The 27,820-nt window shown below is 38.0% G+C and overlaps 1 protein-coding gene across 1 annotated transcript in view; it reads right to left on the bottom strand.

The window, feature by feature from the left end:
• Muc16 (mucin 16, cell surface associated) overlaps positions 1 to 27,820 on the bottom strand; it is a 203,655-nt gene that overhangs the window by 40,958 nt on the left and 134,877 nt on the right. Inside the window, exons 54-69 of the mRNA XM_063266294.1 lie at positions 26,466 to 26,638; positions 25,962 to 25,997; positions 24,017 to 24,141; positions 23,861 to 23,928; positions 18,345 to 18,517; positions 16,500 to 16,535; positions 15,232 to 15,297; positions 14,486 to 14,607; positions 14,329 to 14,387; positions 14,028 to 14,200; positions 12,981 to 13,016; positions 10,952 to 11,017; positions 9,888 to 10,009; positions 9,741 to 9,799; positions 9,419 to 9,612; positions 6,841 to 6,876 (exon numbers count right to left, since the gene is read on the bottom strand). Coding sequence (XP_063122364.1) covers positions 6,841 to 6,876; positions 9,419 to 9,612; positions 9,741 to 9,799; positions 9,888 to 10,009; positions 10,952 to 11,017; positions 12,981 to 13,016; positions 14,028 to 14,200; positions 14,329 to 14,387; positions 14,486 to 14,607; positions 15,232 to 15,297; positions 16,500 to 16,535; positions 18,345 to 18,517; positions 23,861 to 23,928; positions 24,017 to 24,141; positions 25,962 to 25,997; positions 26,466 to 26,638 — 1,544 coding nt within the window. The remainder of the gene's footprint in view (positions 1 to 6,840; positions 6,877 to 9,418; positions 9,613 to 9,740; positions 9,800 to 9,887; positions 10,010 to 10,951; positions 11,018 to 12,980; positions 13,017 to 14,027; positions 14,201 to 14,328; positions 14,388 to 14,485; positions 14,608 to 15,231; positions 15,298 to 16,499; positions 16,536 to 18,344; positions 18,518 to 23,860; positions 23,929 to 24,016; positions 24,142 to 25,961; positions 25,998 to 26,465; positions 26,639 to 27,820) is intronic.

Here is a 27,820-nt window from a genome sequence, read left to right on the forward strand (position 1 = left end):
AGGATAGTAAATAAGTTGATGATTGAATGGTAGATGAATAGACAAATGCATAAGTGATGAATGGATGGATATATGTACATAAGGCTAGGTAGATGCACAAACAAGAGAGAGAGAGAAAAACAGCACACAGAGGAACCCCAGCTCCCAGTTGATCTAACACTCCCAGGAAGAGAAGATCACAAGAAAGGCCATAACATCTATGGCAACACCTGCTCCAACACCCAGAATAACTGAGTCCCCCAGGATCCAAGGATGCAGTACCGTTCTCCAGTCAGGGGCACGGGTCCCTTCCAGTCTGAACCAGTGCCCTTAGCAGAACTTATACACAGGCACTGCACCCATTCCCACAACAACCAGAGGTAGCCGTACTCTTAGATGCTCTAACAAATGCAGGATCAGAGGTGCTCTGAAATGCCTAGGATCTCAAGATCACAGAAGAAGCTCAAATTCCAGGAGATCAGACACAACCAGGATCTTAGGATCACGGGATCCCAGAATCATAGGGTCACATAGACAGCTAGACTCTGAGGAATTCTGACACAACCAGGATCATAGGAGGAACAGGCTGCATCCAGAGACAACTAACACTAGAGATAACCAGATAAAGAAAGGAGAACATAAGAACATAAGCAACAGAAATCAAGGATACTTGACATTATCAGTATCCAGTTCTCCCACTACAGCAAATCCTGGATACCCTGGAACTAAAATTGGAAATAGAAACAATAAAGAAATCATAAAGATAGACAACTTTGGATATAGATAACATAGGAAGGATACCTGGAGACATAGAAGCATTGCCAACAGAGTACAAGAGATAAAAGAGAGACTCTCAGATGCAGAAGATACCATAGAAAACACTGACAAGACAGTTGAAGAAAATGCAAAATGCAAAAAACTCCTGACCCAAAACATCCAGGAAATGCTGGACCCAATGAGAAGACCAAATGTGAGGATAAGGAGTAAAGAAGAGAACGAAGATTCTCAACTTAAAGGGCCAGTAAAATCTTCAACAAAATTATAGAAGAAAACTTCCCTAACCTGAAGAGATAACTATTAATATACAAGAAGCCTACAGAATTCCAAATAGACTGGATCAGAAAGGAAACTCCTTCTGTCAAATAATAATCAAAACATCAAATGCACAATACAAAGAAAGAATATTAGAAGCAGTAAAGGAAAAATGTCAAGTAGTATATAAAGGCGAACTATCAGAATTATACCAGACATCTCAACAGAGACTATGAGAACCAGAAGATTCTGGGCAGATGTCATACAGACCCCAGGAAAACACAAATGCCAGCTCAGTTTACTATATTCAGAAAAACTCTCAATTAACATAGATATAGAAACCAAGATATTCCATGACAAAACCAAATTTATACAATATCTTCAAACAAATCCAGCCCTACAAAGATAATAGATGGAAAACTCCAACACATGGAGGGAAGCTACACCCTAGAAAAATCAAGAAGGTAATCTTTTTGCAAGAAGCCCCCCAAAAAAAATAGCTACACAAACATAACTCCACCTCTAACAATGAAAATAACAGAAAGAAACAACCACTTTTAATTATTATCTCTTAACATCAATGGACTCAATTCCACAATAAAAAGACATAGACTAACTGACTGGATACATATAGATGACCCAGCATTTTGCTTACAGGAAACTCACCTCAGTGACGAAGGTAGAAACTACCTCAGAGTAAAAGGCTGGAAAACAATTTTCCAAGCAATGGGTTCCAAGAAATAAGCAGGAGTGTCCATTCTAGTAGCAAATAAAATAGACTTCAAAAAAGACAATAAAGATCACTTTGTACTCATCAAAGGAAAAATCTACCAAGATGAGCATTCAATTCTGAACACCTCTGCTCCAAATGCAAGGGCACCCACATTCGTAAAAGAAATTTTACTAAAGATCAAAGCACACATAACACCTCACATAATAATAGTCGGAGATGTCAACAGCCCATTCTCAGCAATAGACAGATCATGGAAACAGAAACTAAACAGAGACACAGAGAAACCATCAGAAGTGGATTTAACAGATATGCATAGAGCATTTCATTCTAAAACAAAAAAATATATATACCTTCTTCTCAGCACCTAATGCTACCTTCTCCAAAATTGACCATAAAATTGGTCACCAAACAGGCCTCAGCAGAAACAAGAAGACTGCAATTATCCCATGCATCCTATCAGATCATCATCTAAGTGTTCAATAACAACAAAAACAGAAGCCACATACACATGGAAGCTGAACAATGCTCTACTGAATGATAACTTCGTCGAAGAAGAAATTAAGAAAAAAAATTAAAGACTGTTTAGAATTTAATGAAAATGGAGTCACAACAAACCCCAACTTATGGAACACAATGAAAGCAGTGCTAAGTGGAAAACTCATAGCTCTGAGTGCCTCCATAAAGAAACTGGAAAGAGCATACACTAGCACCTTGACAGCACACCTGAAAGCTCTAGAACACAAAGAAGCAAATACAACCAGGAGGAATAGACAGCAGGAAATAAAACTCAAGACTGAAATCAACCAAATAGAAACAAATAAACTGTACAAATAGTCAACAAAACCAGGAGCAGGTTCTTTGAGAAAATCAACAAGATGATAAACCCTTAGGCAGAATAATCAGAGAGCACAGAGACAGTATCCAAATTGAGAAACTCAGAAATGAAAAGTAAGACATAACAACAGAAACTGAAGAAATTTAAAAACTCATCAGATCCTACTACAAAAGCCTACATACTCCACAAAACTAGAAAACCTGAAATTTCTAGATAGATAGAAAACAGGTACAAAAGTTGAATCAGATTCAGATGAATCATATGAAAAGTTCTATAACTCCTAAAGAAAAGAAGCAGTTATTAAAAGTTTGTCAACCAAAAAAAAGTCAAGGACCAGATAGGTTTAATGCAGAATTCTATCAGACTTTCAAGGCAGACCTAATATCAATACTCTTTGAACTATGCCCCAAAATATAAACAGAGGAAACTCTGCCCAATTCATTCTATGAAACCACAATTATGCCTATGCCTGATCCACACAAAGACCCAACAAAAAAAGAGAACCTCAGACAAATTTCCCTCAAGAATGTTAATGCAAAAATACTCAATAAATTTCTCACAAAGTGACTCCAAGAACACATCTCAATTATCATTTATCATGATCAAGTAGGCTTCACGCCAGGCATGCAAGGATGGTTCAATATACAGAAATTCCTTAATGTAATCTACTATGTAAACAAACTCAAAGGGAAAGAAAAACCTCACGATCATCTCATTAGATGCTGAGGAAGCATTTGACAAAATTTAGCACCCCTGCATGATAAAAGTCTTGGAGAGATCAAGAATTCAAGGCCCATACCTAAACAAAGTAAAAGCAATATACAGCAAACCAGTAGCCAACATCAAATTAGATGGAGAGAAACTTGAAGCAATCCCACTAACATCAGGGACTAGACAAGACTGCCCACTCTCTCCCTACCTATTCAATATCGAATTCCAAGTACTAGTCAGAACATTTAGAAAACAAAAGGAGGTCAAAGGAATACACATTGGAAATGAAGAAGTTAAAATATCACTATTTGCAGATGATATGATTTTATACTTAAGTGACCCCAAAAATTTAACCAGAGAACTTCTAAAGCTGATAAACAACTTCAGCAAAGTGGCTGGTTATAAAATTAATTCAAACACATCAATAGCCTTCCTCTACTGAAAAGCTAAAGAGTCTGAGAAAGAAATGAAGGAAAGGACATACTTCACAGTAGTCAGAAATGACATAAAGTACCTTGGTGTGACTCTAACCAAGAAAGTGAATGATATATATGTATATATATATATATATATATATATATATATATATATATATATATATATATATATAAACTTCAAGTCTCTGAAGAAAGAAATTGAAGAAGATGTCAGAGGATGGAAAGATCTCTCATGCTCTTGGATTGGCGGATTAATATAGTAAAGATGGCCCTCTTATTGAAAGCAATCTACAGATTTAATGCAATCCCCATCAAGATTCCAGCTCAATTCTTCATAGAGTTAGAAAGAGTAATTTCAAATTTATTTGGAATAACCAAAAATCCAGGAGAGCACAAACTATTCTCAACAATAAAAGAAATTTTGGGGGAAGTCGCCATTCCTGACCTCAAGATTTATTGCAAAGCAATAGTGATAAAAAAAAACTGTATGGTATTGGTACAGAGACAGGCAGGTAGATCAATGGAATAGAACTGAAAACCTAGAAATGAACCTGCATACCTATGGTCACTTGATCTTTGACAAAGGAGCTAAAAACCATCCAGTGGAAAAACCATAGTATTTTCAACAAATAGTGTTGTTTCGACTGGCAGTCAGGATGTAGAAGAGTGCAAATTTATCCATTTTTATTGCCTTTTACAAAGTTCAAGCCCAAGTAGATCAAGGACCTCTACATAAAACCAGCTACATTGAATCTAATGGAAGAGAAAGTGGGGACAGGCCACTACCCCATGTTCACAGGTAAAAATTTCCTTAACACAACACCTGTGGGTTATGCTCTATGGTCAAGAATTGACAAATGGGACCTTGTAAAATTGCAAAGTTTGTGTAAGGCAAAGGACATTGTCAATAGGACAAAATGGCAACCAACACATTTGGAAAAGGTCTTTACCAATACTACACCAGATAGAGGGCTAATACTCAATATATACAAAGAACTTGAGAAGTTGGACTCCAAAAAATCAAATAGTCAGTACCCGTATTAAAAATGGGGTACAGAGCTAAACAAAACATTCTCAATGGAGTATATCAAGTGGCTGTGGAGCACCTAAAGAAATGTTCAACATCCTTAGTCATCAGGAAAATGCAAATTAAAACAACCCTGAGATTCCACCTCACAACAGTCAGAATGACTAAGATATAAAACTCATGTGACAACAGATTCTGGTGAGGATGTGGAGAGAGAGGAGGACTTCCTCCATTGTTGGTGTGATTGGAAGTTGGTACAAAGACTCTGGAAATCAGCCTGGAGATTCCTCAGAAAATTGGACAGAGTACTACCTGAGAAACCAGTTATACCTCTCCTGGGTATATACACAAAAGAAAAGGATACATGCTCCACTATGTTCATAGCAGCCTTATTTATAATAGCCATAAGCTGGAAAGAACCCAGATGCCCTTCAACAGAGGAATGGATACGGAAAATGTCGTATATTTACACAGTGGAGTACTACTCAGCTATTTACAACATTGACTCCATTAAATTCATATGCACGGTAAATGGATAGAATTAGAAAATATCATCCTGAGTGAAGTAACCCAAACACACACACACACACAAAAAAAAAACCACACACAGACATGATATACACTCACTTATAAGTGGATATTAGTCCAAACACTATGATTACCCAAGATACTATCCACAGACCATATGAAGTTCAGTTAAAACAACGACCAAAATGCAGATGCTTCAGTCCTTCTTAGAAGGAGGAACAAAAATATCCACAGGAGGAAATACAGAGACAACGTTTGGAGCAGAGACTGTAGGAAAGGCCATCCAGAGACTGCATCACCTGGTGATCCTTCCCATACACAGCCACCAAACCTGAACAATATTGCTGATGCCAAGAAGTGAAAGGTGACAGGAGCCTGATATGACTGTCTCCTGAGAGGGTCTGCCAGAGAATGACAACTACAAAGGATGCTGGTATCCAACTATTGAAATGAGAACTGGGTCTCCTACGGAGGAGTTAGAGAAAGGATTGAAGGAGCTGAAGGGGCTTGCAACCCCGTAAGAACACCAATACCAACCAACCAGAGCTCTCAGGGATTAAACCACCGTCCAAAATGTACACATGGACATACCCATGGCTCCAGCTGCATATGTAGCAGAGGATGGCCTTGTTGGGCACCAACGGGAAGAGAAACCCTTGGTCCTGCCAAGGCTGAATGCCCCAGTATAAGGAAATGTCAGGGCAGGAAGGCAGGTAGGGGTGGGTGGTTCGATTGGGGAACACTCATTGAAGCAGGAGGAAGGGTGATTGGATAGAAGGTTTATGAATGGGAAATAAGGAAAGGGTACAACATTTGAAATAAAAAATATCCAATAAAAAAACTAATAATAAAAACAAGAGGTTCAATGTTCCAGTGTAGGGAACTATCGGGGGGCGGGGAGGTATAAATGGTTTATATGGGCAGGGAAACAAAGAAGGGGAATATCAAAGAGATAAAGCACAACATAGCAAATGGGGAGAAGTATAAAAATATGAGTGGGCAGATTAATTCCAGATTGGTGAAGAGCTAGAAGAATGACTATAAAAGGAATAATAGAAGAAATAAAGAAATAAAGTAGAATAAATATGATAATGGATGAATGGTTGGATGGATAAATGACTAAAAATGTGGTTCTGGAGGAAGAATAACTAGCAAATGAAAGGAGAGAAATCAAAAAGACAGAGGAGTAGGATGCTGAACGAGTGGTACATTTTTATCAAAATTCTTAGTAGCCAACAGAATTTGCTACTTAACAATGAAGCCTCTACTATATTTATAGTAGCATTTGTTTTATGTGGCATAACTGCGGTCTGCATTAATTCAGTTTTCTTATGCAACCCCATAGGAAATTTGAAAATTCTTTTGATCCAGAGGATAAAAACATTTCAAAAATACAACACTAGAGCTTCAGTTCCAAAGTAAGTCAATAGCTCTGCTTCTTCCTTCCACTGAGACTTTTGTCCCTCTTGGAGTACTGGCTATGTTTAGGATATGCATCCTTTAAAAATGAGGAGAAAAACATGGAGCAAGACCTAGGTAAGGCTAAATTGATACATACTTATGGTTGGTTCTTTTGTACCAGTTTCATTGTAACCTAGAAAAACAAAAACAACAACAAACATAAGGAATTTGTGATGCATAACTCAACACCATGCATTAATCCATATGGAAACAATGTAGATGTTTAAGCCTACTCTAACTCCTATTATGTGCCCCACTAAGTGAGTCCATATGCCCTATTTCTACATATCATTCTCACCATATTTATATGCATACACATACGCAGTCATCATTTCAACTCTTTATATATTCATTTCACACATGGGAAGTTATTATGTGTAACAGTGCATTTCCATTTGAAAAGTAAAAAGATGAACTAAGCACTCCATGCTTCACCACAGTTTCGACTGGAACAAAGTGCACACATAACTTATTATTCCCAAAGAGACTTCATCTCACGATTGGATCTTGCAGCTCATATGCTTTCCCTGTCATTATTAAATTAATTTAAAAAATTCTTGGGCATTAACTCCTCCCATTGATCAGATTTCCTACAGATTAACATAAAGATGAACTTTCATGAATTAATGTTGTATAGCAGAATTGATGGTTTTATAGAATTCTTGATTTGATCTTAGAAAGAAAGTCTTAAGAGATGGTTTTAGTATTTTAATAGAAAGATGTAATAAAGTTAGAATTAAGAACAGGATGTGCCACTTCTCATAATAGTAAGTAAAGGCTGAATAATAAAAAATACAACAAGCTTTCAAAATTATACTAAAATGGGATATAGGCTTGGGATAAATTTGTGTTCAAGGAAAAACATTCAGATCCAAGAGTAAAGCTGCAGGTATACAGCATAAAGGATTAAACACTACATTGAATTTAATATTAACATCCTTTTGTAACTCCCATTTTTCATACCATTTTATCTGTAGGTAATTTTCTAAGAAGGTTTGTCTATAAAAAGTGTAGAGAATAGAAAAAAGATGGTATAGTATGGTTTGATGGCTTGGGTGGCTCTACCCCATCCATTCATCCAAAAGTATATATGTGTATATCTTTTTGTTTATATTTACACATGTAGGTATAATTGTATATATGTAAGCATGCATGTTGATTGAGAAAAATGGCCAAGCCTGGCCAGAGTGTCAATGTATGAATATATACATATCTGTGGAAATTTTCCCATGTAAAGAATCTTAATTCTTTTCCTTTCCTTCCTCTCTGCTTCACAAAGGGTCAAACATGCAGGCCAGTGAAGGACTTCTAGCTTCCTGGATAGAAAAAGGAGCACTAACAATAAATCCTTTACCTAATCTCCTTCTGCTAACCAAAACCATTCACTTTGGCCCCTATATAACTTAGAAGCAAAGAGAGTAAATATTAATAGTATGCAATCTTTACATGCACAAAAACAAGTTTTGCCCCCTCTCCCACCACCACCACCACTCTGCCCATTTGGCTACCTTCCAGAAAGGACCCAGTCCTGGGCAGACTCCTGGCACATAATATTTGGGTGTAAGGCATTTTCTTAATTAGTAATAGATGAAGGAGTGCCCTGCCCATTATGGGTTGTGACATCCCTGCTCTTGTTCTATAAGAAAGAGGCTGAGCAAGGAAAAGAAAGCAAACCAAAAAGAAGCACCCCTCCATGGACACTGCATCAGCTCCTGTTTCTAAGATCCTTGCATTTTTGACTTTTTGTTCTGACTTCCTTCAGTGAAGAACAGTGCTGTGGTAATGTAAGCTGAATAAGTCTTTCCTTCCCCAACTTGCTTTTTGGTATTGGTGTTTCATAATAGCAATAGAAACCATAAATCACTGAGTGAACAATAGAGTAGTGAATTTAAAAATGTGTAAGTTATTGGAGAGGAAAAATCCTACATGAATCCTTGCAATAGCCAAGTTAAAGGACTTGAAACATTAGAACTCAAATCCAGATAAACTCATGTTAGATAGGGCAGGTCCTTTTACCAACACATGCGTTAGTTTCTCTGTTAAAATGAGAGTAAACATCATGGTAAACAGTGGTGAATACTGATTGTGACCTGACAACACAATGAATCACCAAGGACACAAGGCTATAAGAATTCTTTTATGGAGTTTTGGAGATTGGTTTAAATATAGAGTATAGCTCCACCCTAATTCCTGGTACCTCTATCCTGTGGATGTTGTTCTTGAACTCTACAAGAAATGGAAAGCAAGACAATGACCAATGTTTATATCCATCTTCTTCCTGACTTGGGGCACAATGTAACCAGCTAAACGTACTTCCCTGCCATGCTATTCATGGGTGCTTCTAAAATTTTTGAATGAGGACTTTAAAAACATGGATGCTTCTGGTCTAGAAAAAGATCACTGACTTTGAAAGAGTAGAAAAAAATTAAGAATGACTGAATACATCCCATAGAAAAATGCAGACTGAAACCGGGAAAGGGAATAACACTCGAAATGTATATAAGAAATACTCAAGTTAATAAAAAAAAGAAGGGGGCTGGGGATTTAGCTCAGTGGTAGAGCACTTACCTAGGAAGCACAAGGCCCTGGGTTCGGTCCCCAGCTCCGAAAAAAAGAACCAAAAAATAAAATAAAATAAAATAAAAAAAGAAAAGAAAAATGCAGACTGTGCTCACCATTCACATAGAGACTGTCTTCATTCACATAGAGACTGTCTTTATCCAATGTGTAGTTCCCCAGTTGAGTGAATCCATGGGTCAGATGGCTCAGCTCTGAATACAGCTCCTGTATGTGCAGTGCAGGATGTGCAGAATCATTTTGGTAGGAGCAAATAATGTTCACACGAGTTGAGTTTTGGTTCTTCCTAGGCCTAAAAATAATAATGTAGAGACTCTAGGAATATCCTAATGTGGAAGAGAGTCCCAAGGAAAAAGGAAACAGCCAAAAAGTTAACAAAGGGATATTGCTTCAAACAAAATGACAAGGAAGTAGCCTCACCTTAGGGAGGCCAGTTTGCAGCTGGAGTTGAAGGAGATATTCTGGAACAAGGGTCTAAGCTATGGAGGAAGGAGAAAGAGAAACGAGTTGAATGAAGGATGTACATAAAGTTAGTCTCACAAGGAGTTTCCAGAATGAGAGTCTTACCATGTGCTGCAGAGTACTCTCAGTAGAGTTGAACAAGGCTGAGCTATAGTCCATGTCTGCCGAATATGGAAGATTAGAGATGGTGAAGTTTATTGTGAAGATCTCCAGATGGTGTTCTCTAGCTATAGGAAGAAAGAAGGAAAGTTTTCTATAACAGAGTTTGTCACATATTACACTAGATTCTAATACTCACCAAGTTATGTCCCTAGTATACCACCACCTGTCACTGTACACATCTAGGTCAGAACTGAATATATTCTTCCCATGTCACACCAATTCCCTTTTCTGAATGCTCCTCACATGTGCTATCTCCTTCACTACAACAGATTAGGTCATATCTTCTAATTTCTAGACTTTTAACCTGCACTAATTTTATATCCTGTCTATGTGGATATTTGTATGATAAATACCAGGAAAGTATTTCTGAAGTGAAAAGTCCCCTAGGATATCACTAGTGCTCTTAAAATCTATAGCTTTCTTTGGAGTTTCAGTGTCAAGTTAAGCTTTCTTGACTTGACATTCAAGTCTCCTTTATAGTGAATTTTTTTATAATTCAGCTTTAGTACCTTATCAATTCTGTGTCCTCTTGATCTGGGGTGGACATGGAGAGTCATTACTGAGTGCTAGGCTTCATGCTTCAAGGAAACTAAATTTCTCCAGTTTCTTATTTACCCTTGATGGCCAAGGTGTCCAAACTGTTGGACTCTTCCTTCATGGTATCAAATTAGGACAATTTATCTATTATTTTTATGTATCATAGGAGATTTGGTTCAGGCTGAACTTCTATAGAAGGCCTCTACACTCACTTCTATTGATTGGGTCAGGTCTCTCTTAGTTCACAAGAAACTCTCAATGAATTTTCAAGGTCTGTTCATCTCAGAAGGCTGGGAGCTGCCTGAGGTCAGGTATCTGATTGAAATGCTGACCCAATCTTCGTGATTTTAATAATAATCCTGGCACTCAATATTTGCATCCTAGGGTGTCAGGATTCATGTAAGTCAAATAATGGACAATGTGTGAGACAGAACTTTACATAAAGTATAGGGAGATACTTCCAGAAATACCTGTGGTGGATTCTGGCTGCATAGATGTCAGTGTAAAAGGCAGGATGGTGGTGCTTGGCTCAGGAGCTGTGAAAAAGGCAGTCATCAGTGATAAACAGAGCCACTATACAGTCAAGGGATGTTCTTATAATAGTGACTCAAACTAGACCATCAATTTACAAGTAGACTATAAATAAGAGTGATTATGTGATTGAAGGAATAATTAAATGTATGAATAAAATGTATTCAAGGCAGTGGAAATTGTGAGCAGTCATCACTTTGAAACCCAAAAAGGAAGTGATAAATTGATGATAAATGACTCCAAACATATTTCAACAAGAATAGAACATTAGAAATGGGAGCTATGGGATGCAGCAAAAATATATGAATGGATATGATAACTGGATGAGTGAACAGGTACATGAATGGGCAGTTGTATGGGTGGTGAGTACATAGATGAATTAGTATATTAAATTAAGAATGAAGTGGGTGGATGGATGCATGGTGAGAAATGAATGAATATGTGGGTAGGTGGATGTAGAGGTGGATACATAGATATGTGGGTAGATAGGAGAAAGAAAGGACATTCAGGTTAGAGAACTGAAAATAAATAAGTAGGTCAGTATACGTGTATATATATATATATATATATATATATATATATATAAAGAATAATAAATGGGCATTTAGATGGTTTAACCTATTTATAGATTGGTAAGAAAGTAGGAGAGTATATGGATATGTGTTTATGTTATTAAATATATATATACATGTAAGTAAATGAATGGATGGAGTAAATGATGAATGAACAAAGAAAGAGCAATATTGTGAATGCATGCAGGTTTGATCACAGACAGAAGGAAAGTATGTGCAAAGGCAGAAAATAGAGGAAGAATGAAAATGAAAATTAAATAACAAATTTAAAAGAAAATTAGTACATTGGTTGCAAATTAGGTGTCATAAGATGAATTATGAAAATAAAAGAATGGTTGCAGAAAAAAGTATGTGATTGGCTTATGGAATAAAGCAATGTAACCTGTTAGCAAAACAATCTAAGTAGCAATGAAAGGTCATAACTTGACAATGAATTCCCTGCTAAGACTATAATAGTATGAGTTATAGTGGACATAAACTAAAGAATTGCTCTTTAAAGTGTAGTCCTTACTCGTCATGGAAGCTTCTCTTTGTAATAGACAGGGAACATTACAGAAAACCACAACCAATCAAAATGCAGAGTAGTGAATCATTGTGGGTATATCATGACAGGGGGTATATTAATAAGACAACTTCTATACTTGAGGGTCTAGGAATGTTTCCGAAGAGTCAGGAGGAAAGTTTGTAAGAGACAGAGAATTAGGGAGTTTGCCATGAGACTGTCTATTCCAGTAATGCCAGAAGCTACATCCATATACATTACTGCATAGATATGAGCTATACTGGGACAACAGAAATAGACATGCCACAGAAAATGAGGAAAAGCCCATGAGACCTCAATTCTACACCAAGAATTATAGACAAAAGGAATGATGAGAGTGAGAGAAATAGTCTTTCCCAGGGATGAGCATACCAGTAGTTTATCTGATATAGAACAGTTCTGCAAACATAGATACAAGTAACATTATGAAGATTGAGCAAATTATATTTAGGAATATATATATAATATACATATATATATATGTAATATGTATACACACGCATAAACATATATTAAAGCAACACCAATTAATGAAAAAGGAAGCCATGAATGTGAAAGAGAGCAAGGGAGTTTTATAGTGAGAGGAAAGGGAAGGGGAAATGTAATTAAATTATAATCTCAAAAATAAAAGAAGTAAATCACTATCTGATATGATCCTTTTATACATAACATTAACTTATTCAACTTTCTTCCTCTAAACTGAAGCAGTATGAAGAATTCAGAAGTCCAAGGCTGATTTTACTGTTACTAAGACCTTGACTGCATACAGGAGATTGTATTGTGTTTAGGGAAGCTTCTTTGTAAATGAGGAGGAAACCTTGGACCAAGGTCAAATTAGCATGATTTGATACTTACTCGTAGTAAGAATGTCTGGACCAAGAACATGATAACCTAAAAATACAAAAGTAAAGCATAAGTGCCTACCAGCTCTCTAGCATGTTCCTGGAAAGAACCTCTCATTAAATTCATATTCATTCCTAAATCTTCAAAAATATAGTCTCATCTATGCCATTATCCACACACACACTCACACACACATACACCCACACACACACACTCATATACACATACACCCCCACACACACACACAAAATTGTTGTTTGTTATTTGTCTTCTCCACTTAAATTTGAAGAATAATTGTACTGAATAAAATATGTTGTGATTCACTATAGGATACATTTGGGTGAAGTGCAAATGAAATTAATTCATCTGTGGTGGCAGGAATAATGTTTGTCTCTTAGTTGATTTTTGGTAAATGCTCACTGGACAACAAAACTAGACACATAAATTGTGCATTTTAAATAGGGAAACCGTACATAGGTTTCTTCAGTGGCCAAAAGAAAAGGATGAGATATAAACTAAGGACACCAAGACTGAGATCAGCCAAAAAATTCCCTTCTTCTAAGTTTATGCTGGCCTCTTTCATACCTGGTACTTTAAGTTCTTCATTTGTTGAAAAGCAGTAATGAAGATCTAAGATACTGTGCACACTTCATGAGGTATAGTGGTTACTATGAAAGGTCAATTTGACAATTTTGTATTACCAAGGAAACAGACTATATGAGGGTGATGATGAAGGAGTTCATAGATTAGATTAGCTCATGAGGGATAATATCCCCTAAGATTGGACAGCATTGTCCTATGTCCCAGATTTCCAGATGAATGAACAGTTAATGAGCTGAAGATCAGCATTTAGATGACTCTCCTCCTTGATATTTTCCATAGAATGATAGACTACCTTACCTTGCTATGTTTTTTGTATGGGCTAATTCAGTCATTTGAACCAAAATAAAAAATGTGGAAAAAGCTGGGTTACACGAAGATTACCAGGAACATGTGGGAGTATAAAGAAATTAGAGGATGCCTAAGGGCACAAAATAGCAAACCATAGACCACACTCACCATTCACATAGAGGCTATGTGCCTCCAGTGTATAGTTTCCCATCTGGGTGAATCCATGGCTCAGATGGCTAAGTTCTGAGTACAGACCCTGTGTGTCCATTCCAGCCTGTCCAGGGTCATGCTGGTAGGTGCAGGTGGTAACCACACCTGTGGATGTTCCATTCTTCTCAGGCCTTAAAGAGAAAGGTATAGAGATTTAGCAGATGTCCTAATGTAGATGGAAACCTCAAGGAAGGAAAAATGATAGGAGACCAAAAGAAAGGAAATTTATTCTTGGTCAATTATGTGAAAGTGGAATCACCTGAGGGAGGTCAGTCTGCAACTTGAGTTGAAGGAGTCATTTTGGAACAAGGGTCCAAGCTATGGATGAAAGAGGAGCAAATAGAGTAAACAATTGAGTGGAGAATGAAGATGAACTCAATCCCAGCAGGAAGATAGGTTCAGGATGAATGTCTCACCAGGTGTTGTAAGACATTCTCAGTGGAATTGAACATGGCTGAGCCACTGATCATGTCTGCTGAATATGGAACGTTGGAGATCGTGAAGTTGATTGTGAAGGTTTCCAGGTTGTGCCACATAGCTGGAAGATGACAAAAGGGTACATACCTACAACTAAGTGTTTACTTGGGACAAGACTAGAATAATGTTCTGACCAGATCATGCCCTCTATGATATAATCTGTCATTACTATTAAACACATGGGTACTGAATCTTCATGTTTGTGTGCCAGATACTTTACCCACTGATCTGTTTTTTATGACCTTCTGCCTTCATTGTCTACACTTTCTCTGATGAATCTAATTCTTAATGCTAACCAAGGTCCAATCAATTATCTGCTTGCACACACTGTTTCTGACAGTAGTCATTGCTGAGTTAATTTACCTTCCACCCACACTTTCTTACTCATCCAGTGAGAACCAGTACAGGGGACATTTTTGCCATAAATCCATCCTATAACTTAGGCCAGCTGAATCTCTCTCTGAAATCCCCTCATTGTATTCTTAACATCTGTCTCCCTCACAAACATGCTGGTTGCATGATAGCAGGCATCTAATTCAATTGCTACTTTGACCTTTGTGCTTATAGTGATGAACCTGACACTTGGCTTTTCACATCTTAAGCTTCCTAGCTCTTACATGACAACTGTTGGAATACTGGGACAAAGGGTTCTTATCAAGTATAAGTAAAAGGATTTCTCAGATACCTGTGTTGGACTCTGGTTGCAGAGATGATGTTGAGGAGGGTAAAATGGTGGTGGCTGGCTCTGGAGCTGTAGAAAAGGCATAGCATCAGGCATGGGCAAAGCTCTCTGACAGGGCAAGCCTTACAGCATTGGTACAATTCAGACCAAGGAAATAACAATCATATGATTGGAAGATTATGAAAATGTTATGAATTAAATGAATAAGATAGTGAGAGTGGTGAAAGGAGAGTGACTATCAAAAAGAAGAGGTGAATGTAAATGCAGACTAGAAAGGGTGTGACTGTAAAGAAAAATGAATAAATGATAGGTCAAAGCAGAACTCAAGAAAAATAAAAACAGTCTGAAGAGATGAAGCAAAACAGAGGAAATAAGTGCAAGTAAATAAAAGAGCATGTTCATAGGCAGATAACTGGACACAGTAGGATGTAAACATGTGATGGGAATATAGAAGAATGGATGTACAGATAGGAAAATGAACAGTTAGGTTGTTTACAGGGTGTCTGGAGAAGCATATAGACATGTAATGAAAGGAATACAGGGGAAACAAGTGTCAAACAATCTTTGGACAAAAGATGTGTAGTTATGTGGAAGAATGGGGTGTGTGTGTGTGTGTGTGTGTGTGTGTGTGTTTATTTTTAGTATACAGATGAGTGTGAAGATGTTTGTACAGATGGACAAAAGAAATAAAGGTCAAATAATAAAGAATAGGAGAAATGAATGGATAATTGGATGACTAGATATAAAAAACAGAATAAATGAAAAGATTATTAGATGATAAACAATGAAATGTGTGTAGATAGATAAATGGGTGGATGTGTGGATCGAAATGTGGTATCAGAAAAGAAAAATGGTTAGAGAAAATGAGAGTAGATAGTTGAAAAGATAGGTGAACAGGTTACTGATTTTAAAAAAGTATTTTTTTTAAATCCCAAAAGACTTAAGTAGTGAACATAATTTAGAACTTGAGAGTGAAGCCCCTACTGGTGCCACAGTAGGATTTGTTAATAGAAGAGATAAACTACACAGTCACATTTGACCTCTGTATTTTAACTCTTGTTTAAATTTCTTTTTTTAACCTAAAGTGTGTGAAAAATTCAGAGATCTGATGTTAGGTATGACGGTCTAAAAAGGAGCCCAAAGATTCAGCATTATTTATCCCCTAAGACATTAGTCTCTCTTGGAAGACTGTTTTATTCTGAAGGATGCTTTTTCCTTTGTGCACACAGGGACATACATAGACCAAAATGCTTAGTGATACCGACACATACTTGTAGGAGGTACATCTGGACCAGGTTCATTGTAACCTAGAAAATAAAAGCCATATGTAAGTGGAAGTGGCAAAGAGCTACCATATGCCATGGTCCGTGTGGGAACCCTAGTTTGATACATTCCTTATGTTCACTTACTGAGCCCAAACTGAGTTATGCGACACATGAACTATTTCTTGATATTTCAATTAGACCTCATTCTTAAAAGAAACTAGTCAGTGGCATGAGTCCAACAAGAGGTTTATGCTTATACACCCACCACATATATGCAGCTATCCACACTATTGTGCTCCCTTTGTTTACCCTCTAATTACCATTTATCATGAACACTTACTATGTGTAGTATCCTATTTCCAAATGAAACATATATTAATGAAAAAATCAATATGCACTGAAGTTTACTTTGGAAAAAAGTTCAAATATCCCTGGTGCCATGGTAAGATCTTTATAGATTTTTGTATATGTTGACTGGACAACAGACTAATACATTTAAATAGTGCAATTGAGAAGATATATCCAAAACAACTTTTTTTCAGGGAAAAAAATTGAAGGGGTGGATGTCAACTAGAATATCAAAATGGGTCATATTCTTTTCATCCTCTTTCCTTCACATTTTCTGTTTTAAAATGAAAGTAATGGGGGTCTCCTTTCTTCTATAATTGGGCACAATTGTTAATATTGATTGTTAGTTTGACTGGTCTTAGAATCACCTAAGAGACAAATATCTGGGTATGTCTAAGGGAGAATTTCTAGGTTGGGTTGTGGGTTAGGGAAAGAGCTGCCTTAATTGGACAACAAATTGATACATTTAAATATTGGGATTTAGAAGATGGATCCTAAACAAGTGAGCAGCTCCATATCAGAGTCTGTGATTAAACACATAGGAGAGAGCTGTAAGAGGACTTGCATCTATCTGTCTCTGCACTCTAACTATTATTACTATATGACCACATTCTAATTTTACCCCTGCCATAATGAGATAGGTTTCCTTGAACTGGAAACTAAAATTAATATTTCTCCTCTTAAGCTGATTTTGTCAGGTATTTGCTCACAGCAATGAAAATTTTAACTACTACATGAGGTAAAAGTGATACTTAAGTATGACCTCACTTAGTTTTTAAGCACTATTTCCATGTTGGGGAGGACAGGTGAGTGCATAGTATCGGAGGTGGAGGGGAGCAGAGGAGAAATGAAGAAATAGAATAAAGGGAAAAGGATGGAAGGATAGGAAAAGTGGAGAGGAAAAGAAGAAGAGAGAAAGAGAATGGGAGGGAAGGGAATGGAAGGGAATGGAAGGGAATGGAAGGGAAGGGAAGGGAAGGGAAGGAAAGAGAAGAGAAGGGAAGAGAAGGGAAGGGAAGAGAAAGGAAGTAGGGAACTATTTTGATCAATTTTTAGAATGTGTTAGAACGCATACCTCTTAGACTCTGTCCTTTCTTGGTTTTAAGCTGATATGTAGTATCTAAAACTTAAGCCATTAGATACACTTATGCCTGCTTTACTTCCTTGCATAAAGGAACAATCCAGGAGAGAATTCAATCCAAAGTAAGTATGAGAAGAATAAGGCTTTGACACAAATCTTCCCTCTTGATTTCTCCAGAAAAGACTGTTTTGTGAAGCATTTGTCTAGAGCACCATCTTGAGCAATGATAACTGCACTTGTGTCTTAGATTCAAAATTTTCAAGATATAGAATCAAGTTGTCAAGGAGCAGTCTATTATGATAGAGTTAGGGTTTGGGAATGGGAACCTGGATTCGAATTCCAACAATTTCCCTAAAGAACTGGTAATAGAAAATCTCCTTAATATGCAGGAACACCAAAAGGTGGAGAAAGAAAAGGCTCACCATTGATGAAAAGGCTGTCTTTATCCAAGGAGTAAGGACCCAGCTTGGTGATTCCATGAGTCTGCCAGCTTAGGTCATAGAAAATTGACTTGGCAGGCAGTCCCCGACTGTTGAAAACTTGGTGATAAGTGCAAAGGACATCTACCTGGGTCTGGGCACCATTCTTTACTGACCTGAGTTAGGGAGGAAGAGGGACATGTTGAGGAGATTCAGACCACATGATGCCTCTACATCTGTGGTAACTGTACACAACTCATAGTCCACAGTCTGATTTTGTTGATGCCCTTTGCTGCTTTTCCCTCTCATGTACTTTCTCACGTTTGAATTTCCATGCATTTGTTTAAAAGCTTCCCTCTTGGCATCCTTCCTTAGGTTACTTCCTAAGTTATCCCAACTTTGGTTTCACCTCCTTTTCTTCTTCCTCTTCTTTTCTACCTCTTCACCTCTCTATTTTGTCCTGATCTTCTTCTTTTTCTTCCATTCCTCCTCATCTTCCATTTCTGTTTTCTTCTCTTGTTCCCATTTCCTCCTTTCTCCTTGTTTGCCCTCCCTTCCCTTAGGCTTCACCCTCTTCTTTCCCCCATTTTCTTCTGCTCCTCAATCTTGCCCTCACCATCATTGTCTTCTTCATTCTTTTCATTTTTTATTATATATTTTTATTTACATTTCAAATGTTATCCCCTTTCCTGGTTTCCTGTCCAGGAAACTCCTATTCTATCCCCCTGCCCCTGCTTTTATGAGGGTGTTCCCCCACCCAACCACCCACTCCTTCCTGCCTCCATGCCCTGACATTCCCCTACACTGGGGCATTGAGCCTTGGCAGCACCAAGGGCTTCTCTTCCCATTGTTGCCCAGCAAGGCCATCCTCTGCTACATATGCAGCTGAAGCCATTAGTCTGTCCATATGTACTCTTTAGACGGTGGTTTAGTTCCTGGGAGCTCTGGTTGGTTGGTTATGTTGTTTATATGGGGCTGCAAATCCCTTTAGCTCCTTCAATCTTTTCTCTAAGTCCTCCATTAAGGACCTCATTCTCTGTTGAAGGGTTGGTCATGATCTCACAGAGCGTCTCAGGAGATAGCTATATAAGGCTGCTGTCAACTTGCAGTTCTTGGCATCAGCACTATTGTCTAGATTTGGTGGCTATTTATGAGCTGCATCTCCATGTGGAGCATTCTCTAGATGACACTTCCTCTAGTCTCTGCTCCAAACTTTGTCACTGTATATCCTCCTGTGAATAGTTTTGTTCCCCCTTCTAAAAAGGACTAAAGAATGTATACTTTAATAATCCTTCTTGTTGAGCTTCATGTAGTCTGTGAATAATATCTTGGGTAATCTGAACTTTTCGGCTAATATCCGCTTATCATTGAGTGTATATTATGGGTCACTTTTTAGTGTTTGTGATACCTCACTCAGATTGATATTTTCTAGTTCCATCCAATTGCCATCCATATGAATTTCATGAAGTCATTGTTTTTAATAGCTGAGTAGTACTCCATTGTGTAAATGTACCACATTTTCTGTTTCCACTCCTCTGTTGAAAGACATCTGGGTTCTTTCCAGCTTTTAGCTATTATCAATAAGGCTGCTATGAACATAGTGGAGCATGTATATTTGTTATATGTTGGAGCATATTTTAGGTATATGCTCAAGAGTGGTATAGCTGGGTCTTTAGGTAGCACTATGTCCAATATTCTAAGAAGCAACCGAATGATTTCCAGAGTGGTTGTACAAGCTTGCAATCCCACAAACAATGGAGTTTTCCTCTTTCTCCACATCCTCAGCAGCATCTGTTGTTACCTGAGTTTTTTTTTTTTTTTTTTTTTTTTTTTTATCTTAGCTGTTTTGACTGTTGTGAGGTGGAATCTCAGGGTTGTTTTGATTTGCATTTCCCTAAGGACTAAAGATGGTAAACATTTCTTTAGGTGCTTCTCAGCCATTTGATATTCCCCAGTTGAGAATTCTTTGTTTAGTTCTGTGCTTCATTTTTTAATACAATTATTTGATTCTCTGAAGTCTAACTTCTCAAATTCTTTGGATATATTGCATATAAGCCCTCTATCACATGTAGGATTGGTAATGATCTTTTCCCAATCTCTTGGTTCCCTGCCATTTTTTTCTAATGACAGTGTCCTTTGCCTTACTGAAGCTTTGCAATTTTATGAGGTCCCGTTTGACAATTCTTGATCTTAGAGCATAAGACATCGGTGGTCTGTTCAGAAAATTTTCCCCTGTGTCCATATGTTTGTAGCTCTTCCCTACTTTTCTTTTATTGGTTTCAGTGTATCTGGTTTTATGTGGAGGTCCTTGATTCACATGAACTTGAGCTTTGTAAGGGGCAATGAGAATGGATCAATTTGCATTTTTTTACATGGTGACCTCCAGTTGAATCAGCATCATTTGTTGAAAATGTTTCCCCCCACCCCCCGCATTAGCCCCTTTGTTAAATATCAAGTGACCATAGGTGTGTGAGTTCTGTGTCTTCAATTCTATTCCTGTCTCTGTAGCAATACCATACACTGTTTAATCACTATTGCTCTGCATGAGGTCAGGGACAGTGATTCTCCCAGAAGTTCTTTTATTGTTGAGGATAGTTTTTGCTATCCTGGGTTTTTTGTTTTCCCAAATGAATTGCAAATTGCCCTTTCTAACTCTGTGAAGAATTGAGTTGGAATTTGTATGGGAATGGCACTGAAACTGTAGATTGCTTTTGGCATGAATGCCATTTTTATAATATTGATCCTGCCAAATCATGAGTATGGGAGATATTTCCATCTTCTGAGATCATCTTCAATTTCTTTCTTCAGAGACTTGAAGTTCTTGTCATACAGATCTTTCATTTGCTTGGTTAGAGTCACACCAAGGTATTTTAATATTATTTGGAACTATTGTGAAGGGTGTCATTTCCCTAATTTCTTTCTTAGCCTGCTTATCCTTTGGGTAAAGGAAGGCTACTGACTTGTTTTAGTTAATTTTATATACAGTCACTTTGCTGAGTTGTTTATAAGGCTTTGAAATTCTCGGGTGGAACTTTTGGGGTCACTTAAGTATACTATCACATTCCCTGCAAATAGTGATATTTTAACTTCTTCCTTTCCAATTTGAATACTTTTAACCTTCTATTGTTGTCTGATTGATCTGGCTAGGAATTCAAGTACTATATTAAATAGGTAGAGAGAGAGTGTGTGCAGCCTTTTCTAGTCCCTGATTTTAGTGGGATTGCTTCAAGTTTCTCTCCATTTAGTTTGATGTTGGCTACAGGTTTGCTGTTTATTGCTTTTACTATGCTTAGGTATTAGCCTTGCATTTCTGACCTTTCCAAGACATACATCCCTTATAATGGGTATATATTATATTTCACTCTTCTCATCTTCCTCTTTCCCTCCTTCCTTCCCCTCTTTCCCATCTATTATTTTCCCTTCTTTTATTCTCATTACTCTTTCAATGTTTTAGGATAAAACCAGCAGGCTTTTCTGAATGTCAGACACTGATGCATCTTTGTCCCATTATAGCATTAGGCACCCTTTAGGAAATTATGTCTTATCTGTCCAAGTTTCTTCCAGAATGCAGCATTCAGGAATAGAGGCATTTTTTTTCCTGCCACAGTGAAACTCCAGAACATGGCATATTGGCCTTCCTCCATGAAAGATTCAGTCATAGTCATCAGATGAGGAGCACATGGCATTTATATACAAGGGAAACATTATCTGGCCGTAGAAAAGAATATAATCCTGACATATAACAACACAGATGAACTTAGAGTTGAAGATATTATTTTAAGCATAAGGAGCCAGCCTCGAAATGATGAATGTTTTATTATTTAATTTATAAATAGCTCATAAAAAGCACAGATCTGAAAAGCATAATGGTAGGTTGAAGGATCTGGAAATAGGGATGGAGAGTAATGTTTAATGGAAATGGATTCAGTTTAGGAAGGTAAAGTTTCAGAAATGGATCATAGCTGTGATTATACAACAATGTGGAGATATTAACACCAGTTCACTGTCTACCTAGAAATCATTTCAACGTTTCACCATGTGTGGATGTTTATTCTTCAAAACTTTGTTTGAACCATGGGTTAAAAGCTTGGTCTTAGGCTGCTGTAAAAGGAGGCATTGTGGAACTTTAGGAGATGGGAGATCACAACAGATCTTTGGGACATTGGTGGTGAGTCCTCAAAGGTTAGCATTGGCCTCTAACACTCATCCTGCTTTGTTTCCTGATGCTGACATCTTTTTCTTCCTACATACCTGTATGGCAGTGTGCTTTATTGCTAGAAGCCCAAAGCTGTAGATTTGTCCCATTTTGGATTAAACCTTCCATAATCATGTACAACAACAACTAAAATAACAACAAATGGTTCAGCCAAACAAAGAAAATAAAACAAGAAAAAAGTCAATTTTTTCATATGTTAATTGTTTCAAACATTTCATTAAATAAATCTGAAGCTAATATAGATGATAAATTATGTGTGTGTGTGTGTGTGTGTGTGTGTGTGTGTGTGTGTGTGTTTATAATTAAAAAGGAATCAAGGGAAAGGTAAATGAGTTGGAGGGTAGTAATCCTTGCTTTTCAAACAGGAGCACCTGAATTCTTTTCATTTTTCTTTATACTTATTTTTTTAATTTTTTTTTTTGGAGCTGGGGACTGAACCCAGGGCTTTATGCTTGCTAGGCAAGTGCTCTACCACTGAGCTAAATCCCCAACCCTATTTTTTTTTTAATCTTAAAATACATCCTGACCACAGCATCCTCTTATTCCACTCCTCCTGATCCCCACAACTTCCCCTCTCCCTAAGATTCACTATACCTCAATAATCCCCTCCCAAAAAGAGCCTTTCAAGGATATCAACCAAATATTGTTTAACAAGATGCAATAAGACTAGGCACAAAGCAAAGGCTGGAGAAGGCAACCTAGTAGGAGCAAAAGGAGGACCAGAGTTCTAATTCTTAAGAACCAATATAAAAAATACTCCAGTGTGGCCACATGTTCTTGCAATCCCAGCACTGGGACAGGAGGCATCCAGAAATTCACTAGTCAGTCAGCTGAACTATTTTTAAGTTTTTGCATTATTTTGTTTTTAGACAGGGTCTTGCCAAATAACTAAGTTTATCCTGGAACTTACTATACAGACAGGGTAGGCTCCAAACTCAGAGAGATCTGCTTTGGACTGATGGATTTTTATTTTTATATCCAACAATTTAATGTTGTTATAATACTGGCATCAAGACTAGATTCTTGTACATTCTTGGTAAGTGGTCTAAGCCAAACCATCTCAGGTCAATAACTGGTAGATTCTAGGTAGATATTTTGCTTCTAAGTCATAGTTCGAGACCATTACTGGAGGATTATAGGTAAGTACCCTTTTGCTATAAAACATTAAATTGTCATAAAATGATTAAAAGACAAAACAATAGATAAACATGAATTATCACCATCCTAATCATCACAACTCCAAGACTTTTCAAGTTGAATAATGGGTAGGAGAGGTAAACAGAAAGTGCAGAACGTGTCTTACTTTAGAGTGTCCACTCTACAGCCTGTGTATAGGGGGCCAAGGCTGCTCCTCTGAAACAAAGAACTGAGCTGTAAAGAAAGGAGCCAGAGTTGGTTAGAGGCAGGCATCTCCATTAGGAAGGGGATGGAAGGGACTGAGGGGAGGCAGGTAGCTCACCAGGTGTTGCATGAGTGTATCTGTGATATTGAATTTGGGGGATCCAATCTGGCTCATATCAGCTGAGTAGCGTAGGTTGTTGATGGTGAAATTCACTGTGAACAACTCCTCACTGAGTTCCCCAGCTGTGCAAATAGAAAGAAAGAGAGAAAGTTAAAGCTGACATGATAGTATGTAGTTGGGGATAGGGGGAGTTAATGTTCTTTACAGTGGGTAAGACAATAGGTCTGTGGGTGACTTGTTAATGAAGCAACTATAGCAGCTAGTTAGGGGTTCCCATGATGTAGAAAATCCTGAAAGACTATTTCTATCCTCCCACTCTCCCTATAGGTAATTTTGGTTTTGTGAGTGAGCAGGTCATATGAAGCAGAAGTAGTGATACCTAGTGTCTTTCTGTACCCCTATCTATCTTCTGTCCTCCATCATCTTTTTCCTTCTATTTCTCTCATCCTTTTCTACTTTTCTTCCTTCTCTCATTCTCTTCTGTGCCATCTACCTGTTTCTCTCTTCCTCTCCCCCTGCTCTTCTTTTTTAAAAATATTTTTAATTTTGTTTTTCTTGGCTATCTTATGTATTTACATTTCAAATGTTATACCCTTTCCCCCATCCTATACCCCTCTGCCTTTCTCCCTGCTTCTATGAGGATGTTCCAACTCCCACACACCCACTACCCTCCTCAACGCCCTAGCATTTCCCTACATTGGGGAAACAGGCCTTCACAGGACCAAGGGCTTTTCCTCCCATTGATGCTGGACGATGGCATTCTCTGCTTCACATGCGGCTGGAGTCATGGGTCCTTCCATGTGTACGCATTGGTTGGTGGTGTAGTCCCTGGAAGCTCTGGTAGAGTTTGGTTGGTCGATATTGTTGCTTTTCATCTCATGCTGTTCATTTCCTTTTTCTCTGTGCGCCTTCTCTTCCTTTTTTTCTGTTTTGTTGTCCTCTTTCTTTGTCACTTTATCCCTCCTCTAGTTTCTTTTACCCCATTTCTGCCTCCTTCCCTTTCACTTTTACAACTCTCCTTCTCTTCTCTTTTCTCCATCCCTATTTCTCTGTCTTACGACAATGGCTTTTCCTCTTGTTTCTCCATGTTGCCCTCCTTCCCTCCTCCCAGCTCTCCTTAATCTCTCCCTGTCACTCTCCTTGCTTCTCTTTCCCCTTCATTCTTTCTTCCTTTATCTTAGGTGAATTCAGCATAAAACAGGCAGAGAGAGAGAGAGAGAGAGAGAGAGAGAGAGAGAGAGTTGCAAAAAACCATGGACAGTCCTATCTTTGGTCAGAATTTATCTGTAGTTGCTTCCACATTACCTTTGGAAAACTTGATTTGGTATTTCCCACTTCACAAATAATTACTTGATGAAATACATTCTTTTAAAAATGTTATTATACCTCAGTTTATCTCTTAAGGATAGCAACGTATAATTTTTGGAAGAATTAAAATGGAAGCCATGCAAGAGTTCGGTAGGTGATGGTGTCTGTGTCTAGCCTGGTGAGGAGGGGTTGTTTCTCTCAGTATTTACTGGGAGGGTGGTGATGGTGAAGTTGAGAGTGATGGGTGCTACTACAGATTCATTGCTTGAGTAGCAGATGAAGAGAGAAGCTCCAAGCCTGGAACAAAGCAGGAAGCAATCCTCTTTCCAGACTTAACCATGGGCACTGTTAGACTAAAATGATCTGAAACAAGGGATATTCTATAACTCTTAAGTCATTAAGACTTACTTCATTTTTACAAGTAACATACATGTGTATGTGAGGTTCTGCAATAACCTCTTCTGTTCAACAGTGAACAGCGTCTTCCAATTCTTTGACCAGGGAAGTGAAATCTAGTAGGAGGTGACTATAAAATCCAACCAATGGCTATTCAAAGCTCTTTATAAAAAGAACCGTTTGAGTGGTCCCTGAAAGTGGGAGGAAAAGCTGGGCAATGACAGCCAGAAATACTCACTGGTGGTATTAAGGGCTGCAGCTCCAAAACTATAACCTGTAAAGAAAGAAAATATGAGGAACTTAAGGGTGAATATCAAAGATTCTGGGCAAAGGAGAATGTAGAGTCTTTGGGGAAAAAAAGCAGAGGGAAAGACACCAAAAGTGAATGTTTATGGAGGAGACAACTAAGAAGGCAGTGAGACTGAAGGTGAATAGATCTGGTCATTGGGGCTGTGAAGGTTTTATACTTGTTCTTAGGCAAAAAACTGGGAAGTGGTTTTGGAAAGTGAAACTGTATGATTCTGATGGCACTCAGATCTCTACGTATGCAAGGCAAGCACTCTACCATTTACCCCATGGTGGTTTGGAATCATCACAATAGAAGCATAATTGGAATCCAGACACAAAAGGAAAGGAAAATGGGAAAAAGACCATTCTAGAAAGAGGGATGAATTTGTCAGTACTTTAGAAAAACTAAGACTCTAAATGGGAAAATGATCATTGCTTAAACATGGGATCTCACCATTTATGTAGAGACTGTCCTGATCCAGGGTATAGGGGCCCAGACGGGTGATGCCATGTGTCCCATGGCTCAACTCCCAAAATAGCTGATCTTGGTTTACTCTAGGACTCATGGAGTAAGAATGGAAGTTACAGATGATGTCAACTCCTGTGGTTGCTCTATGATTTTCAGATCTGTCAGAAAGACATTTGAGATTGGAATAATGAGGTCGGTTCTTAAGCAGCTGGGGGATATGAAAGCAGGAGCAGAAGGGAGTAGGCTGAAGATTGTGAAGGAGATAGTTATAAAGTTTGAAAGTAAGTCTCTATTTGTCTTATCTGAGCCTTTGGACACAGGGGTCAGAAATAGGTTCTCTCTCTCTCTCTCTCTCTCTCTCTCTCTCTCTCTCTCACACACACACACACACACACACACACACACACACACACACACACACACACACATACATTCACTATGATTGAGTGGGGTCAAAAAAGTAACATGGTGCATGAGGACAGCTTCCAGGAGTCAGCTAGTGAATAAGAGTCTCTCTTGTTTTGTTTCTGTGGCACTTCATACTTCAGGCCAAAAGAGTAGCAAGCTTTGGGGATTATTTCTGGGTGCCTTCCTCCCACCTTATTGTAGGAGTGTCCAGATTACTGGTAAAAGCAACCACATCAGACATTTTTTGTAAGTTCTGAGAATCAAACTCAGGTCATCTAACTTACATAGGAAATACTTTACCCACTAAAGTCATCTTACCAGCCCCACATTCTGCATTGTTTTTTATTTCTTGAGATCGAGTCATTCATTAGAACCTAAGGTTTGCCATTTATGTTAGGATGAAGGACTATGCTCCAGTGACCTGCTTATCTCATCTAGTTGTAAATTCAATCGTATTGTTGAATCAGGGTCTATCTTGTTAGCCAGATTAAAGGGGGTTAAAAAATGTTTGCCACCACACTCAGCATTTTATGTGGTTTTCTGGGGGTGGACTTCAATTTTTCAGGATTCTATAAAAAGCCTTATATTGATTGGTCTATGGGACATAAAACCATGACAGGAAGTTTGGTAAGGCAGAGCAGGTTAACACCTGGAGACTTGGTGGGCATACACCTTGAGATCTAGGTGGCTCCCAACTCCCTGCCATACCCCTGACTGTGAAAACATGTCATGCTTCTCACATAAAAGAGATATGACCTGTGGTTACATAGGTTCAAGACAGAGATTTCCATGCTAATGAAGTACCTAAATGCCCATGGAGCGCAGCAATTAAGATTCCCTTCACAGACATTTTTCCCTGCAAAAGGTATTTAATCTCATGCTGACCCTAAGAAGGGTGTGTATGGTTTTATTCATCCAGTTTACACCATGAC

This window comes from Rattus norvegicus, chromosome 8 (assembly GCF_036323735.1).
Source record: "Rattus norvegicus strain BN/NHsdMcwi chromosome 8, GRCr8, whole genome shotgun sequence".
NCBI lineage: Eukaryota > Metazoa > Chordata > Mammalia > Rodentia > Muridae > Rattus > Rattus norvegicus.